This window comes from Carcharodon carcharias, chromosome 13 (assembly GCF_017639515.1).
Source record: "Carcharodon carcharias isolate sCarCar2 chromosome 13, sCarCar2.pri, whole genome shotgun sequence".
Taxonomy (NCBI): domain Eukaryota; kingdom Metazoa; phylum Chordata; class Chondrichthyes; order Lamniformes; family Lamnidae; genus Carcharodon; species Carcharodon carcharias.
The window spans coordinates 122,338,739-122,356,981 of record NC_054479.1 but is presented as its reverse complement, the minus strand read 5'-3'; the positions used below and the strand labels follow the sequence as shown (position 1 = coordinate 122,356,981).

The 18,243-nt window shown below is 47.6% G+C and overlaps 1 protein-coding gene across 1 annotated transcript in view; it reads left to right on the top strand.

Moving 5' to 3' along the window:
• Positions 1–18,243, top strand: part of LOC121285937 (kielin cysteine rich BMP regulator) — a gene marked incomplete at its 5' end in the record, with an annotated part of 176,900 nt that overhangs the window by 126,574 nt on the left and 32,083 nt on the right. Inside the window, 11 exons of the mRNA XM_041202897.1 lie at positions 8–114; positions 1,164–1,257; positions 2,970–3,143; positions 3,895–3,977; positions 7,258–7,351; positions 9,506–9,688; positions 9,906–10,076; positions 10,775–10,951; positions 11,796–11,878; positions 13,748–13,838; positions 17,535–17,617. Of these exons, the coding sequence (XP_041058831.1) occupies positions 8–114; positions 1,164–1,257; positions 2,970–3,143; positions 3,895–3,977; positions 7,258–7,351; positions 9,506–9,688; positions 9,906–10,076; positions 10,775–10,951; positions 11,796–11,878; positions 13,748–13,838; positions 17,535–17,617 (1,340 nt within the window). The remainder of the gene's footprint in view (positions 1–7; positions 115–1,163; positions 1,258–2,969; positions 3,144–3,894; positions 3,978–7,257; positions 7,352–9,505; positions 9,689–9,905; positions 10,077–10,774; positions 10,952–11,795; positions 11,879–13,747; positions 13,839–17,534; positions 17,618–18,243) is intronic.

Sequence of the window (18,243 nt, the reverse complement as noted above, 5' to 3'; positions counted from 1 at the left end):
TTCCTAGGAGGTTGCTGCCCATCTTGTAACCAATGCACATATAACAAGCGACACTACAGGAACGGGCAGGAGTTCATTGACCCAGACAGTCCGTGCCAGAACTGTCACTGCCAGGTAAGACCAGTTCCCTGCTCTTCTCCTGCCCCTTGTGGATGTGCGTGGACAGTGCCAGACAGTGGGCAGAATATTACATCCAGCGGGCAGGTGCGTGCCTGATCCAATCGGACGTAAAATCATGCGAGAAAACATCGGGCAAGCGTCCCGACGTCATCGCGCGATATTTTGCTCGACAGCCGCGCAAAAGTCAGAGGCGCACCTGCTGACAATTAAGAGGGCAATTAAACCCATTAACAGTGCAAATGACTCCAATTTTTCATTGCCTGTCCAACCTTACAGTTGGCGGACGGGTGAATCGGCCAAGCAGCCTTTGTATTTTTCATCAAACCTCACTCAAGGCCAGGATGAAACTTCCGTGAGGAAATAAAATAAAAATAAATTTCTGTGGACAGCATTATTATCAGCTATAGTTTCAGGTGATTGATTATGATGCATGGGCACTTTTTTCAGCTTTTAAAACCTTTATTTTGGCTTTTTCAGGGCTGCAGCTCCTTGAGGCAGCTGTCTGCCTTCAGGGAGCTTTCTCACAGCGCTCACCCACTCCCACGGAAACCTCATCCTCCGACCTCTTCCCACCCCTGCAGCGCTGAGCATTTCAGCGCACATTTCACGTTGGCAGGCCATTGCTTGGCCAGCCCGCCTGAAATCGCAGTTGGGGGCCAATCGCAGTCGGCGGTCAGTTTCCTGACCGATCCCAGGCCCACCAATCGTGCGCACCTGCCAAAGGTAAAATTCAGGCCGATTGTGTATGTGTGTGTATTGGACTGTGTGCCAGATGTCACGTGTGTGTTGGACTGTGCGTGTGTGTGGCTAAGCTGGACTAAGTCCGTGTGTCTGCATGTGTGTGTCTGTGTGTTTCTGTACATGTGGCTGTGAAATCAGTTTCTGTTTGTCCAGGAATCTCTTGGAGCAGACTGGGCGTTGATGCTGGTGAGAGGTGGGCTAGCAGATGAGAACCTGTCAAGCTCTTTGGAGCATCTGGGCCAGGTTTGGTGAACTGTCAGAGCTGTCCTTTAAATCGCATCTGATGTTTTCTCTCCTGACAGAGTGGGACAGTGCGCTGCACTCCGACTGAATGCCCCCAAATCACCTGCACCAGGCCGGAGAGGAAGGCAGGTCAATGCTGCGCAAAATGTCCAGGTAAGGGCAAAGCCTGGACTTTGAGGCGTGGGGCAGTGGGGGCGAGTGATAGTCAACACTGCCCCAAACATCTGCCTCTCTTGTCCTTCAGTGTGACAGGCGGACTCAGGGTCGCGGGCATCGTCAAGCTGATTGGATGATTTAGATCAATCAATAAGCAAGTGGGTGAGATCGGCTGTACTCAAAGATCAGGAAGTAACCAGAAGGGAATGAGGAGCTTCAGCGATTTGAGGTGATTGGCTGGAACAAGGTGTCTCTCAAACAATTGCAACTTGTTAGAACTTGGCCCCATCCCAGGACCTGGTTAATGTTGTTAATCCATTGATATCCTAATTTAAATTCCACAGACACTGACTCTCACTGGGGTACAGTTCCCCAGACACTGACTCTCACTGGGGTACAGTTCCCCGGACACTGACTCTCACTGGGTTACAGTTCCCCAGATACTGACTCTCACTGGGGTACAGTTCCCCAAACACTGACTCTCACTGGGGTACAGTTCCCCAAACACTGACTCTCACTGGGGTACAGTTCCACAAACACTGACTCTCACTGGGGTACAGTTCCCCAGACAGTGACTCTCACTGGGTACAGTTCCCCAGACAGTGACTCTCACTGGGTACAACTCCCCAGACAGTGACTCTCACTGGGGTACAGCTCCCCAGACAGTGACTCTCACTGGGGTACAGTTCCACAGGCACTGACTCTCGCTGGGGTACAGTTCCACAGGCGCTGACTCTCACTGGGGTACAGTTCCACAGGCACCGACTCTCACTGGGGTACAGTTCCCCAGGTACTGACTCTCACGGGTACAGTTCCACAAACACCGACTCTCACTGGGGTACAGTTCCACAGGCGCTGACTCTCACTGGGGTACAGTTCCACAGGCACCGACTCTCACTGGGGTACAGTTTCACAGGCACCGACTCTCACTGGGGTACAGTTCCCCAGGCACTGACTCTCACTGGGGTACAGTTCCACAGGCACTGACTCTCACTGGTGTACAGTTCCACAGGCACTGACTCTCACTGGGGTACAGTTTCACAGGCAATGACTCTCACTGGGGTACAGTTCCACAAACACCGACTCTCACGGGTACAGTTCCACAAACACCGACTCTCACTGGGGTACAGTTCCCCAGGCACCAACTCTCACTGGGGTATAGTTCCACAGGCACCGACTCTCACTCGGGTACAGTTCCACAGGCACTGACTCTCACTCGGGTACAGTTCCCCAGACAGTGACTCTCACTGGGGTACAGTTCCCCAGGCACCAACTCTCACTGGGGTACAGTTCCACAGGCACCAACTCTCACTGGGGTATAGTTCCACAGGCACCGACTCTCACTGGGGTACAGTTCCACAGGCACTGACTCTCACTGGGGTACAGTTCCACAGGCACTGACTCTCACTGGGGTACAGTTCCCCAGGCACCAACTCTCACTGGGGTATAGTTCCACAGGCACCAACTCTCACTGGGGTATAGTTCCACAGGCACTGACTCTCACTGGGGTATAGTTCCACAGGCACTGACTCTCACTGGGGTACAGTTCCCCAGGCACCGACTCTCACTGGGATACAGTTCCACAGATGCTTACTGATCAACATTACTGTGAGAATGGTGGGATGGGGAAAGAGAATGAAAATGCTGGTGGAATTGAGGGTCTGGAACAAAGCACCTTTGTGATGGGCACCTTGTGTTTTTGCCTACAGACTGTGTGTTTGAGGAGCGAGTATTATTGGATGGCCAGCAGTTCCCTAACCCCCTGAACCCATGCCAGGAATGCACCTGTTTGAATGGCCAGGTGACCTGTGAGAAGAAAGATTGTATCAGCGCCCTGTGCTCCTACCCACTGTCTGGATCCTGCTGTCAGAACAACTGCAATGGTAACGGCTCAGCCAGACTCGAGGCTCGGACAGGCAGACTCGAGGCTCGGTCAGGCAGACTCGAGGCTCGGACAGCCAGACTCGAGGCTCGGACAGACAGACTCGAGGCTCGGACAGCCAGACTCGAGGCTCGGTCAGGCAGACTCGAGGCTCGGACAGGCAGACTCGAGGCTCGGTCAGGCAGACTCGAGGCTCGGTCAGGCAGACTCGAGGCTCGGTCAGGCAGACTCGAGGCTCGGTCAGGCAGACTCGAGGCTCGGACAGGCAGACTCGAGGCTCGGTCAGGCAGACTCGAGGCTCGGACAGCCAGACTCGAGGCTCGGACAGCCAGACTCGAGGCTCGGTCAGGCAGACTCGAGGCTCGGACAGGCAGACTCGAGGCTCGGACAGGCAGACTCGAGGCTCGGACAGGCGGACTCGAGGCTCGGTCAGGCAGACTCGAGGCTCGGACAGGCAGACTCGAGGCTCGGACAGGCAGACTCGAGGCTCGGACAGGCAGACTCGAGGCTCGGACAGGCAGACTCGAGGCTCGGACAGGCAGACTCGAGGCTCGGACAGACGATAAACAGACCACAAGCTGACTGATAAATAGAAGGGAAAATGGACAGAGAATGGAGGGGTGAACAGAGAGTTGAGAGTGAAGGAATGTTCCAGCTCCAAATGTAACTACTATCATGGACGCGGTGTAGAAATCTCAGAGAATGACCAGGGAATATTTTGAGCAGTTCTCTGTGTCTGTCTCTCTCTGCAGGATGTCAGTATGCTGGCAAGGAGTATCCCAATGGGGCTGATTTTCCACATCCCACAAACAAATGCAAGGAATGTCACTGTATTGTAAGTATGTGGAGAATTCAATCTGACCTGAAGAGGCAGATCTGAGTTAGTGTGATTTGATACTTTGTTTCTCCCCATACCTCCAAACCATCTGTCTCTTTCTCTCTCTCTCTCTCTCTCTCTCTCTCTCTATCTCTTTCTATCTCCAATCCCTCAGTGTCTCTCGCTCTCTCTCTTTGAACCCTCAGTGTCTCTCTCCGAGCCCTCAATGTCTCTCTCTCTCTTCGAACCTTCAGTGTCTGTCTCTATCTTTGAACCCTCAATGTCCTTCTCTCTCTATCTCCAATCCCTCAGTGTCTGTCTCTCTCTCTGTCTCTACCTCCGAACTCTCAGTGCCTCTCTCTATCTCAGATCCCTCAGTGTCCGTCTCTATCTTCGAATCCTCAGTGTCTGTCTCTCTCTCTGTCTCCGAACCCTCAGTGTCTGTCTGTCTCTCTCTCTATCTCTATCTCAGAACCCTCAGTATCTCTCTCTCTTCAAACCCTTAGTGTCTGTCTCTATCTTCGAACCCTCCTTGCCCCTCTCTCTCTTTCTCTGATCCCTCAATGTCTCTTCCTCTCTCTCCATCTCTGAACCGTCAGTGGATGTGGAATCTGTATGGGTAGAGCTGAGAAACAGTGGAAAAAAACATTAGTGGGTGTTGTATATAGACCCCCAAACAGTCGTGGTGATGTTGGGAATAGCATTAAACAGGAAATTAGAGACGCATGCAATAAAGGAAGATCTGTAATTATGGGTGACTTTAATCTGCAAATGGATCGGGCAAATCAAATTAGTAACAATACTGTAGAGGGGGAATTCCTGGAGTGTATACGGTCTGGTTTTCTGGACTAATACTTTGAGGAATCATCTAGAGAACAGGCCATCCTAGACTGGGTATTGTGTAATGAGAAAGGAATAATTGGCAATCTAGTTGTGCGAGGCCCCTTGGGGATAAGCGACCATAATATGATAGAATTCTTCATCAAGATGGAGAGTGGCGTAGTTGATTCTGAGACTAGGGTCCTGAATCTTAATAAAGGAAGCTACGATGGTATGAGGCGCGAGTTGGCTATGATGGATTGGGAAACGTTACTTAAAGGGATGACGATGGATAGGCAATGGCAAACGTTCAAAGAGCGCATGGGTGAACTGCAACAATTGTTTATTCCTGTCTGGCACAAAAGTAAAAAGGAAAGGTGGCCAAACCATGGCTAACAAGGGAAATTAGAGATGGTATTAGATACAGGGAAGAGGCATACAAATTGGCAAGAGAAAATAACAGACCTGAGGATGGGGAGCAGTTTAGAATTCAGCAAAGGAGGACCAAGGGATTGATTAAAAAGGGGGAAATAGAGTACAAGAGTAAGCTTGTGGGGAACATAAAAACCGCCTGTAAAAGTTTCTATAGGCGTGTGAAGAGAAAAAGATTGGTGAAGGCAAATGTAGGTTCCTTACAGTCAGAAACAGGGGAATTTATAACAGGAACAAAGAAATGGCTGACCAACTAAATACATACTTTGGTTCTGTCTCCACAAAGGAGGATACAAGTAACAGACCAGAAATGTTGGGAAACACAGGGTTTAGCGTGAGGGAGGAACTGAAAGAAATCAGTATTAGTAGGGAAATGGTGTTGGGGAAGTTGATGGGATTGAAAGCCAAAAATCCCCGGGGCCTGATAATCTACATCCCAGAGTACTTAAGGAAGTGGCCCTAGAAATAGTGGATGCATTGGTGGTCATCTTCTGAGATTCTATAGACTCTGGAACAGTTCCTACAGATTGGAGGGTAGCTAATGTAATCCCCTATTTAAAAAGGGAGGTAGAGAGAAAACAAGGAATTATAGACCAGTTAGCCTAATGTCAGTAGTGGGAAAAATTCTAGAGTCCATTTTACAAGATTTAATAGCTGAACACTTGGAAAACAGTGGCAGAATCAGACAGTCAGCATGGATTTACAAAAGGGAAATCATGCTTGACAAATCTACTGGAATTTTTCAAGGATGTAACTAGTAGAGTTGATGAGGGGGAGCCAGTGGATGTGGTTTATTTGGACTAAAATTAAAGCGCATGGGATTGGGGGTAGTGTATTGAGATGGATAGAAAACTGGTTGGCAGACAGGATACAAAGAGTAGGAATAAACGGATCTTTTTCCTCTTGGGGCGAAAGCGGGAGCAGGCTATTAAGTTGGATGATCAGCCAAGATCATAATGAATGGCAGAGCAGGCTCGAATGGCCTACTCCTGTTCATACTTTCTATGTTTCTCTCTCTCTCTGTCTCCAAACCCTCAGTGTCTTTCTATATCTCCGATCCCTCAGTGTCTCTCTCTATCTCCAAACCTTCAGTGTCTCTCCATCTCTGATCCCTCAGTGTCTCTCCATCTCCAATCCCTCAGGGTCTCTCTCTCTCTCTCTCTCTCTCCATCTCCGATCCCTCAGGGTCACTCTCTCTCTCCATCTCTGATCCCTCAGTGTCTCTCTCTCAATCTCAGAACCCTCAGTGTCTCTCTCTACCTCTGAACCCTGTCTGTCTCTCTCTCTCCATCTCTGATGCCTCAGTATCTCTCTCTCTCCGCCTTCGATCCCTGTGTCTCTCTCTCAATCTCAGAACCCTTTGCCTCTCTCTACCTCCGAACCCTCAGTGTCTGTCTCTCTCTATCGCTGAACTCTGTGTCTCTCTCTCCCTTTCTCCGAACCCTCAGTGTCTCTCTCTCTCTCTCTCTCCACCTCCGATCCCTCAGTGTCTCTCTCTCAATTTCAGAATCCTCAGTGTCTCTCTCTACCTCCAAACCCTCTGTGTGTCTCTCTCTCTATCCCCAAACCCTCTGTCTCCTTCTCTCTCTCTATCCCCGAACCCTCAGTGTCTCTCTCTCCCTATTTCCGAATCCTCAAGTGTCTCTCTATCTCCGAACACTCAGTAGCTCTATCTTCAATCCCTCAGTGTCTCTCTCCATTTCCAAACCCTGAGTGTCCCTCTCTCTATCTCCGATCCCTCAGTGTCTCTCGCTATCTCCGAAAACCTCAGTGTCTCTCTCTATCTCCAATCCTTCAGTGTCTCTCTCTCTATCTCCGATCCCTCAGTGTCTCTCTCTATCTCTGATCCCTCAGTGTCTCTCTCTCTGTCTCTATCTCTGGATCCTCAGTGTCTCCCTGTCTCTGCTCCTTTGGCGTTTCTCCTTCCATCCCTGTTTTTCAATTCCCCTCACACAGTCACACACTCCCGGACACATTTGGAAATACACTCTCCTGACACACCCAAATTATTTTTCACTTTTTGCTTTCTCTCTGTTACTCCTTGTAGAATGGAAACGTACAGTGCCTATCCAAGAGATGTCCCCCTTTGACTTGCAATGACCCATTCCTGGTACCTGGAGACTGTTGTCCTCAATGCCCAGGTGGGTGCAAGCATTCCTCAAAATGATGCAACAGAGCAGCTGTACCAGAGAGTCACACTGAGGGGTGTGGGGTATAACGTAGAGTTACACTGAGGATTGTGGGGTATATTGGGTGTGCAATATATCGGTGTTATGGTGAAGGGTGTGGAGTATATTGGTGTTACAATAAGGGTGTGGAGTATATCGGTGTTACAGTAAGGGTGTGGAGTATATCAATGTTACAGTAAGGGTGTGCAGTATATTGGTGTTATGGTGAAGGGTGTTACAATAAGGGTGTGGAGTATATCGGTGTTACAGTAAGGGTGTGCAGTATATCAATGTTACAGTAAGGGTGTGCAATATATCGGTGTTATGGTGAAGGGTGTGGAGTATATTGGTGTTACAATAAGGGTGTGGAGTATATCGGTGTTACAGTAAGGGTGTGCAGTATATCAATGTTACAGTAAGGGTGTGCAGTATATTGGTGTTATGGTGAAGGGTGTTACAGTAAGGGTGTGCAGTATATCAATGTTACAGTAAGGGTGTGCAGTATATTGGTGTTATGGTGAAGGGTGTTACAGTAAGGGTGTGCAGTATATCAATGTTACAGTAAGGGTGTGCAGTATATTGGTGTTATGGTGAAGGGTGTTACAGTAAGGGTGTGCAGTATATCAATGTTACAGTAAGGGTGTGCAGTATATTGGTGTTATGGTGAAGGGTGTTACAGTAAGGGTGTGCAGTATATCAATGTTACAGTAAGGGTGTGCAGTATATTGGTGTTATGGTGAAGGGTGTTACAGTAAGGGTGTGGAGTATATCGGTGTTACAGTAAGGGTGTGGAGTATATCGGTGTTACAGTAAGGGTGTGCAGTATATCAATGTTACAGTAAGGGTGTGCAGTATATTGGTGTTATGGTGAAGGGTGTTACAGTAAGGGTGTGGAGTATATCAATGTTACAGTAAGGGTGTGCAGTATATTGGTGTTATGGTGAAGGGTGTTACAGTAAGGGTGTGGAGTATATCGGTGTTACAGTAAGGGTGTGCAGTATATCAATGTTACAGTAAGGGTGTGCAGTATATTGGTGTTATGGTGAAGGGTGTTACAGTAAGGGTGTGCAGTATATCAATGTTACAGTAAGGGTGTGCAGTATATTGGTGTTATGGTGAAGGGTGTTACAGTAAGGGTGTGCAGTATATTGGTGTTATGGTGAAGGGTGTTACAGTAAGGGTGTGCAGTATATTGGTGTTATGGTGAAGGGTGTTACAGTAAGGGTGTGCAGTATATTGGTGTTATGGTGAAGGGTGTTACAGTAAGGGTGTGCAGTATATTGGTGTTATGGTGAAGGGTGTTACAGTAAGGGTGTGGAGTATATCGGTGTTACAGTAAGGGTGTGCAGTATATCAATGTTACAGTAAGGGTGTGCAGTATATTGGTGTTATGGTGAAGGGTGTTACAGTAAGGGTGTGCAGTATATCAATGTTACAGTAAGGGTGTGCAGTATATTGGTGTTATGGTGAAGGGTGTTACAGTAAGGGTGTGCAGTATATTGGTGTTATGGTGAAGGGTGTTACAGTAAGGGTGTGCAGTATATTGGTGTTATGGTGAAGGGTGTTACAGTAAGGGTGTGCAGTATATTGGTGTTATGGTGAAGGGTGTTACAGTAAGGGTGTGCAGTATATTGGTGTTATGGTGAAGGGTGTTACAGTAAGGGTGTGCAGTATATTGGTGTTATGGTGAAGGGTGTTACAGTAAGGGTGTGCAGTATATTGGTGTTATGGTGAAGGGTGTTACAGTAAGGGTGTGCAGTATATTGGTGTTATGGTGAAGGGTGTTACAGTAAGGGTGTGCAGTATATCAATGTTACAGTAAGGGTGTGCAGTATATTGGTGTTATGGTGAAGGGTGTTACAGTAAGGGTGTGCAGTATATTGGTGTTATGGTGAAGGGTGTTACAGTAAGGGTGTGCAGTATATTGGTGTTATGGTGAAGGGTGTTACAGTAAGGGTGTGCAGTATATTGGTGTTATGGTGAAGGGTGTTACAGTAAGGGTGTGCAGTATATTGGTGTTATGGTGAAGGGTGTTACAGTAAGGATGTGGAGTATATCAATGTTGTGGTTGATGTTTGGAGCTTATTGGAGTTACAGTGAGTTGATGTCCAGTTCTCTTTGAACCAGCTCCTCCGAGTGAATGCCGGTACACCAGAATTCTCTACAAACACATGGAGCGTTTCTACGACCCCTCAGACGACTGCCGTTCCTGTATGTGTAATAACGGCACCATCACGTGTCAGAGGAAGCCCTGTGCCCCCCTGCAATGCTCGCACCCCATTTTGCAGGATTGTTGCCGTACCTGTGATGGTAAGCATCCTTCACCATGAGAGAAACAAGGGGGTCCCGCTATTAGGGAACCAGGAAGGGATGTGAGAGGGTGATGCATGATGGGTTGGCTGTGTGTATGGGAGAACAATGTGGGGGAGGGGTTTGTATTGGGGGGCGGGGGTGTGAGGAGGAAGTGACAGAGCTGGGAGTTATGGCTACCTGAGGTTAATGGTCTTTCTGTGACTTTGTTTTACAGGCTGCCTGTTTGGTGGAAAGGAGTATGCAAACGGAGAGCAGTTTGCTGACGGTTCAGACATCTGTAATGTTTGTGTGTGCAGAGAGGGCAGTATATCATGTGAGAAGAGACCCTGTCCTGTGCTAGAGTGCCCCTTCCCCACCCAGGGACGCTGTTGCAGAGCCTGTGATGGTACGGCACAAAAATGTAAAATTCCAGCATTCACCTTCAATATCATTCATCTACAAACACAATTTAGATATTTCCCAGGAGACAAGCTGAGGTGGTCAAATACTGACCACTCACCCTCTCCACACAGTAAGATGTTTTGGGAATTTCCTGTTTATTTTTGGGAAATTTCCTGCTGCTTTTTGGAGATTTTCAGATGATTTTTTAGCCATTTCTGCTGTTTTGGGAAGATTTTCTGATGATTTTTAGGCGATTTCCACTGATTTTGGGGAAGTTTCTGATGATTTTTAGGTGATTTCTGCTTATTTTGGCAGACTTGCTGATGATTTTTAAGGGGATTACCAGCTGATTTGAGAGGGGTTCCTGCTAATTATGAAGGAGATACTAATGGGGTTGAATGAAGGGTGGGAGAAGGCTTGTGTGAAGCATAAACACCACCACAGCCTAGTTGGGCAGAATGTCTCTGTGCTTTAAATACTTGGTAATAATTTAGTTGGTGGAGGGAAGGGTATTCTTTTCTGATTTTTGAGGTTTCCTGCTGATTTGGAAGGGGTGGGAAACAAGATTTCCTCTTAATCCTGATGCAAGATTTCTGGCCAATCTCCCCCTGGGGAGGTTCTGCATCGCTGGTTGCGGGGAGGGGTTGGGTGGTGAGCCTGCTTTGCTCTTGTATCTCCTAATCCTGTCTCCTTTTTGCCCAGGGTGTAATTACATGGGGGAGGAGTATCTGAATGGTCAGGAGTTTCCTGGCCCCCTCGATCCCTGCACTCGCTGCGAGTGTATGAATGGATTTGTCAGCTGCTCAAGGAGGTCCTGTTACAACCCAGGTTGTAGCCATCCCATCAATCTTCCTGGGCAATGTTGTCCTGTCTGTGAAGGTAAAAATATTGTTTTATAACTGCTTCATCTGTGTGCACTATGAGACAGACAGAGAGACACCAGTCAGCAAACAGATGTCTCTTCAAGGGAGAGTGACTGAGAGACACCAGTATATAGGTATTATCTTGATGGAGAGGGACTGAGAGACATCAGGCAGTGTACAGATATCTCCCTGAATGAACAGGGACAAAGGGACATCAGTTGGTGTACAGATATTTCCCTGAGAAAACAGGAATTAAAAGACACCAATCATTGTACAGATATAAGAACATACGAATTAGGAGCCAGTCAGCCCTCAAGCTTGTTCCGCCATTCAATAAGATCATGGCTGATCTGATTGTAACCTCAATATCTCCCTGAGGGAGAGGGACTGAGAGACTCCAGTCAGTGTACAGATATCTCCCTGAGGGAGAGAGACTGAGAGACTCCAGTCAGTGTACGGATATCTCCCTGTGGAGAGGGATTGAGAGACTCCAGTCAGTGTACAGATATCTCCCTGAGGGATGGTGACTGGCTGTCATCAGTCAATGTAAAGAAATTGGAGAAACCTCTTCACCCAAAGTCTAATGAGAATGTGGGACTTGCTATTGCAGGAAATAGTTGAGCTGAATAGGATCAATGCATTTATCGAGAAGCTGGATAAACAGATGAGAGAGAAAGGAACAGAAGGATATAATGGTGGGGTCGGAAGGAGAAGGACGGGAGGAGGATGGTGTCATAAACACTGTCATAGGCCATTTGAACTAACTGCTCAGTTCTTGTGGTGTAGATTTTCTGTACAATATGATTCTTCCTATACTGTGCGTAAATGTTTTCAATTATTAGCAATCTGATATCCCACAGGCTGTTATTATGGCGGTATTGCTATCAGCAATGGACAGACGTTCACTGACCCTGCTGACACATGCTCACAGTGTACCTGCCGGGTGAGTAACAACACCACACTCTATCAGAGAGGGGAGTTCGACCCTCGCGCTTGCTGGAACCTCTCCCCTGGGGGTAGGGAATGACTGACCCCCATTTCTACCCTTTCCCTTCCTCCCACATTCTTCCACTGTTACTCCAGCCCCCTAGCCCCTCCCTCTCTCAGCCCCTCCACCTTTCCCACCTCCCATCACCATCCCCTCCCGCTCCCTTAACCATCCCCTCCCCCTTCTTCCACCCTCCCCTTCCCCCTCTCCACCACCATCCCTTCTTCCCCCTTCCTCCACCCTTCCCACCATCTTCCCAGAGGAAAGTTCCAGTAAAACTGGTACTAGTAGATCCAGTTCTGAACAGGTAGCCCAGAAGGTTGGTGCCAGTAAAATGGGTGATGTTTATTTTCCCAGTCTATCCAGTGGTATTTCGGGCTCCAGTTGTGAACTGCATTTATTACTGGTGTACTTATACGACACAGGCTCAAATGAGGTTCAATTGATGTTAATAATCAAGTGAAAGTATGCAGTCCCTTTCGTGTGTGTGTGTGTGTCTGTCTGTCTGTTTGTCTGTGCTCTAGATCAATGTGTCATTCCGTAGAATTTCAGGTTGCGTCTCCAGGGCCAGGATTTTACAGCCCCTCCTGCCCTGCAGGATATCACGGTTCCATCGAACTGAATGGAGATTTAAATGGCTCGCTGCTTCTGCCAGGGGGTGGGGAGAGACGCCGCGGAGGGAGCCACAAAATCCTGGCCCACATGTCTGGACAAAACACTCAGAGTAAAAGTTTGAGTGAAAGCCATGCAAATTTTACTATGAGAATCAATACCACCCCCAATTGTACAATTGCTCCATATGCACACTACCACCACCGCCCCCCCCCCACCCACCCAACCATGGCAATCATTGCGGGGGCTTTTGTGCTCTGCCTGGGTGGGGGCTGTCACTCCGAGAGGCATAGTCCTGGGCTGCAACATATTGAGAGGCTGGTGCAGTCCTCTGCCTTCAAATGGAAGCAAAAAAAAAGCTTTATTATTTTTATATCAGAGGTTGGGGGAACATTTGCACAACTCCAACAGATCCTTTTTTTGATCAGAGGGATGCTACATTGAAAGAAATGTGGCAGGTAATTTTAAATTGCAGTTATATAAACAAATGCATGAATTTCTTCTTGGAGGCAGTCATTAAGCCTGGGAATATCCCCTCCATCTTTTCCTGGACGGCTGCCTTCTCTGCTTCCAGTCTCCCAATCTTACCCAGCAGCTCCTCCTGGCACCGGGCAGGTTCCATCACCTGCCCTCGGGAATGCGAGTTGGGTGGGATTGAGCTGGAGCCCGTTACGCTGCTGACTCGGAACCACCCGGGGAGCACCTGCAGATGAGATATCTTGCCCTGGGGCAGTTTTGTTGCTGCTCCCAGTCTCTTACAGTCTCCACGCCAGCTTCGCTGTTGCTGACTCTGCCGCTGCCTCTGGTGCCATCACTGCTGTTGCCGCCTTCTCCACTGCCGCCACATCCACCCCTATTGCCAAATTCACCAGGGTGACCAACTCTGGGGGAAAAAATTAAGGGACACTTGCCAGGGTTGGGATGGTGGGGTGTGGCAGGGGCTTATGTTGGCAAGACCAGCAGAGCAATCCACGGTTCACTCTTGAACTAGTCTGAACTGGTTTTTCCACATTCCCTCCCTCCACCCTCCAATCCAGCTCCCATCCCCCTCCCGCCATCCTTCCCTCCACCCTATCCGCCCCCTCCCTCCTCCATCACCTCACGCTCTCCCTATCCCTCCCATTGCTCCCTCTACCCCACCTACTGCCCGATGGTGTTTGTTTCTGCTATGTGGAGCCTCTAAGTCTGGTTATGCTGTGTGCTGTGTTACAGGTGGGCTCGGTGCATTGTGTGAGGAAGCTGTGTCCCCCAGCTCCCTGCTCCCATCCCATTAGCGGACCCTGTGACTGTCCCCAGTGTGTCGGTGAGTGTAAATCTCCAGCACGGTCTGATACTATGGCCTCACTTACTGATCACCATTCCGGTCACTGAATCATGGGAGAGACATCCAGCTATTAGAATTGGGAGGGGGGAGGACTGATGTGCAGAAGGGGGAATGAACTGGGAGACTGGGGAATGAAGTTGGATAGGGGGAATGAGCTGGGACAGGGCACGGAATGAGCTGGGATATTGAGGAATCAGCTGGGACAGAGCAGGGAATGGGCTGGGGAAGAGCAGGGAATGAGCTGGGATATTGGGGGATGGATTGGGACAGAGTGGGGAATGAACTGGTATGGTGGGGATTGAGCTCAGATAGTGGAGAATGAACTGAGAAAGAGTGGGGATTGAGCTGGGATAGTGAAGAATGAACTGGCATAATAGATAATGAGGGGTTACAAGTAGTTCTGAGCAGTGAAATTATGGAGCGACTGCAGAATCTTTTCACACTGGCGAAAGGTGGCGTGGGGTGATCATAGTGAAGGATCCAAGAACCTAAAGGATATTGCCAAGTTAAATATAAAAATGAATGGGCTCTTTCTGTGCTGTAACATTCTATATATAAGTAATGTTACAGATTGTAAAACAGGAGCATATCCACAACAGGCTGAACCAAGACTCAGTGATAGCATCTCATGTCAGAATCAGAAGGTCCCATTAAAACCTTTGGGATTAAAGGGACAGTGGCAGCAGCTTATGGACAGAAAACAGAGAATAGTGGTGAATGGTTGCTTTTGTAGCGTTGGGAAGTAAACAGTGGGGTTTCCCAGAGGTTGGTATGAAGGCCATTGCTCTTTTTTATTTATATATATATATTAATGACCAGGACTTGAGCATACGCACCATGATTTGAAAGTCTGCAGGTGATACAAAACTCCGAAATGTGTTAACATGGAGGAGGGATAGTGACAGAGTTCAGAAGGTCATGAACTAGTGAAATGGGCAGACACGTGGTGGATGAGATTTAATTCAGAGAATTGTGAAGTGATGTGTTCTAATAAGATGAGTAAAGAGTGATAATATAAACTCATGGCCCATTTTGATAATCCTGTTATAAAAGTATAAGGGATCCTTAACTTTATAAAGGAAGGAAATTATGCTAAACCATTATAAATCACTGCACTACTGTGTTCATTTCAGGGCCTCTCATTTTTGGAAGATGTCAAGGCCTTAGAGAGGGTGCAGAGGAGATTTTCTTTATTCTTTCATGGGTTGTGGGCATCGCTGGCAAGGCCAGCATTTGTTGCCCATCCTTAATTGCCCTTGAACTGAGTGGCTTGCTAGGCCACTGAAGAGGGCAGTTAAGAATCAACCAAATTGCTGAGGGACTGGAGTCACATATAGGCCAGACCAGGTAAGGATGGCAGATTTCTTTCTCAAAAGAAGACTAGTGAACCAGTTGGGTTTTTAAGACAATCGATGATAGTTTCATAAATAAAAACAAAAAAACTGCGGATGCTGGAAATCCAAAACAAAAACAGAATTACCTGGAAAAACTCAGCAGGTCTGGCAGCATCGGCGGAGAAGAAAAGAGTTGACGTTTCGAGTCCTCATGACCCTTCGACAGAATTGTCAAAGGGTCATGAGGACTCGAAACGTCAACTCTTTTCTTCTCCGCCGATGCTGCCAGACCTGCTGAGTTTTTCCAGGTAATTCTGTTTTTGTTGTTGATGATAGTTTCATGGTTGCCATTCCTGAGACAGGCTTTTAATTCCAGATTTATTAATTGAATTCAAATTTCACCAGCTGCCCTAGTGAGATTTGAACCCATGTCCCCAAAGCATTAGCCGGGCCTCTGGATTACTAGTCCAGTGGCATTACCACTATGCCTCCATCTCCCCGGAATGGTACCAGGGATACGGGACATCAGATGTGTAGAGTGACTAGAGAAATTGGGATTGTTTTCCTTAGATCAGAGAATGATATGAGATTTTCTAAAAGTGTTCAAAATATGAAAGGTTTTGATACAGTGAATAAGGAGAAACTGTTTCCAGTGGCAGGAGGGCTGATAGCCAGAGGGCGCAGGTAGAAGGTAATCTCAGAAAAAAACTAGAGATGAGATATTCTTTTAAACACAATGAGTTGTTGAGGCCTTTAACTACACTGGCTGAAAGGGTAGTGAAAGCAGATTCAATTGTAATTTTCGAAAGGGAATTGGATAAATACTTAAACAGGAAACATTTGCATGGCTATAGAGATAGAGTGGCAGAGTGGGATTAATTGGATGAGTCAGCAAAGACAGAATGGGTTGAATGGCTCCCGTGCCATATCATCCTATGGTTCTAAGGAAGTCCTAGGTTCAGGCCCCAATTCAGCAACTTGAGCACTTATTCAATACTGAGACTCCCAGTGTGGTACTGAGGTAAAAACAAAAAGTGCTGGAAATGTTCAGCAGGTCAGCAGTATCTGTGGAGAGAGAAGCAGTTAACATTTTGGGCAGGTAGCCTTTCGTCTGGAGTGTTACACTTGTGGAGAAACACCGCTCGAGGTGTGCTGCGTTTTTGGAAGTGCTGTCTTTTGAACGGATGTTAAACCAAGTCCCCAGCTGTCCTCTCAGGTGGGCATAAAGATCTTTATCGCACAATTCAAAGAAGAGCAGGGAGCTCTGGCCAATATTAATGCTCAACCAACACGGCTAAAACAGATTACCTGGTGATTATTATATTGCTGTTTGTGGGAGATTGCTGTGAGCAATTTGGCTGCCGTGTTTCCTACATTACAACAATGACTACACTTCAAAGTACGTCATTGGCTGTAAAGCATTTGTGATCTCCTGAGAGCATGGAAGGTGCTATTGAAATGCAAATTGAATACATGCACTATTTGAATGCTAGCCTTTATTGCCAAAGAGCAATTGAAAGGAATTGATAGAGTAGTTAGAGAAACTTTTTTTTGCCCCAGGCAGAGGAGTTTAATTCAGCAACATTAGCCTGGTTATGATTTTAATGTTTTGAGGAGAGATGTTATGAAACATTTCTTTACAGAAAGCCTGGCAAAAATGTGGAACTCTCTCCCAGGTAAATGCAGTAGGCGCTAGCTTAAGTAATCATTTTAAATCTGAGATTGCTAGATTGTTGCGAGCCAGGAGTATTAAGGGATACGAAGCCAAGGCAAATAGATGAGTTAGGATACAGATCAGTCATGATCTCAGTGAATGGTGGCACAGGCTTGAGGGGCTGAATCGCCTACTAATGTGGAAAGTGCTGTGCAATGAACACTGGCCGTAACTTGACTAGCACATTCACAAGAGTGTTGGGTAAATCCCTGCTGAAATGTTTGTTTGAGGCTTAAAGAAATGTCTTAGGATGTGTGATTTCCAAGACACTGTCCAGCCCAGAGTGACTCCAGGGATTACATCCTGACCTCTAAACTCCTGTGTTCATCTGGTTGGGGGTCTTTGATCATGCTGCAGTGCTGAAGGAAGATTTAGGTTTGGTATATTACCCCAGCACACAAGTTAATGATTCACAATCTCCGATTGCTGATGTTCTCTTTTCTCCAGTTACCCCACTCCCTGCTGCCCTCTGGGGATCTGGGCTCTTACTACAGTGCAGTTCTGGGGCCAATGGCTGCTCTCCCAGACCGCACTCGAGGGGCATTTTTCCAGCCTCAGAGTGCCGCGTGGTTCACACAACTGGTGGCTGTCCTTTGATTAGTTACCCCATTCCCTGTCTTTTTGTAGGTTGTCATTTCCAGGGTGAAGATTATGCGGAAGGAGCAACATTCCCCGCTCCAAAAGGGAAATGTGAGGAGTGTCGGTGCCAGGTAAGATCGCCAGGTTTCGTGCAAAAGAGAAAACTGCAGAGTCATTCTTCAGTAGCAAAGTGCAATGTTGCTGTAAGGACATTTGAGGCTGTGTGCCAGGCACTGAATATCTGGAAATGAATATTGAGCAACTGTTGCTTAGTGTCAGCCATGGCTCAGTGGTAATACTCTCACCTCTGAGTCAGAAAGTCATGGGTTCAAGTCCTAATCCGGAGGTTGAGCGCTTAATCTAGGCTGACACTCACAGGGCAGTACTGATGGACTGCTGCACTGTCTGAGATGCAGTACTGATGGAACGCTGCGCTGTCTGAGATGCAGTACTGCTGGAACGCCATGTTGTCAGAGATGCAGTACTGATGGAGCGCTGCATTTCCAGGATGTTCTACTGAGGGAGTGCTACTCTGCCAGAGGTTCTGGACTGAGGCAGGGCTGCACTGTAAATGATGCAAGACTGAGGGAGCACTGCATTGTCCAAGATGCAATACTGAGGGACCATTGCACTACCATAGGCGCAGGACTGAGGGAGCATTCACTGTCAGAGGAACAATACTGAGGGAATGTTGTACTGAGGGAGCAATGCACTGCCAGAGGCACAATACTGAAGGAGCACTGGCAGTCTGAGGCAC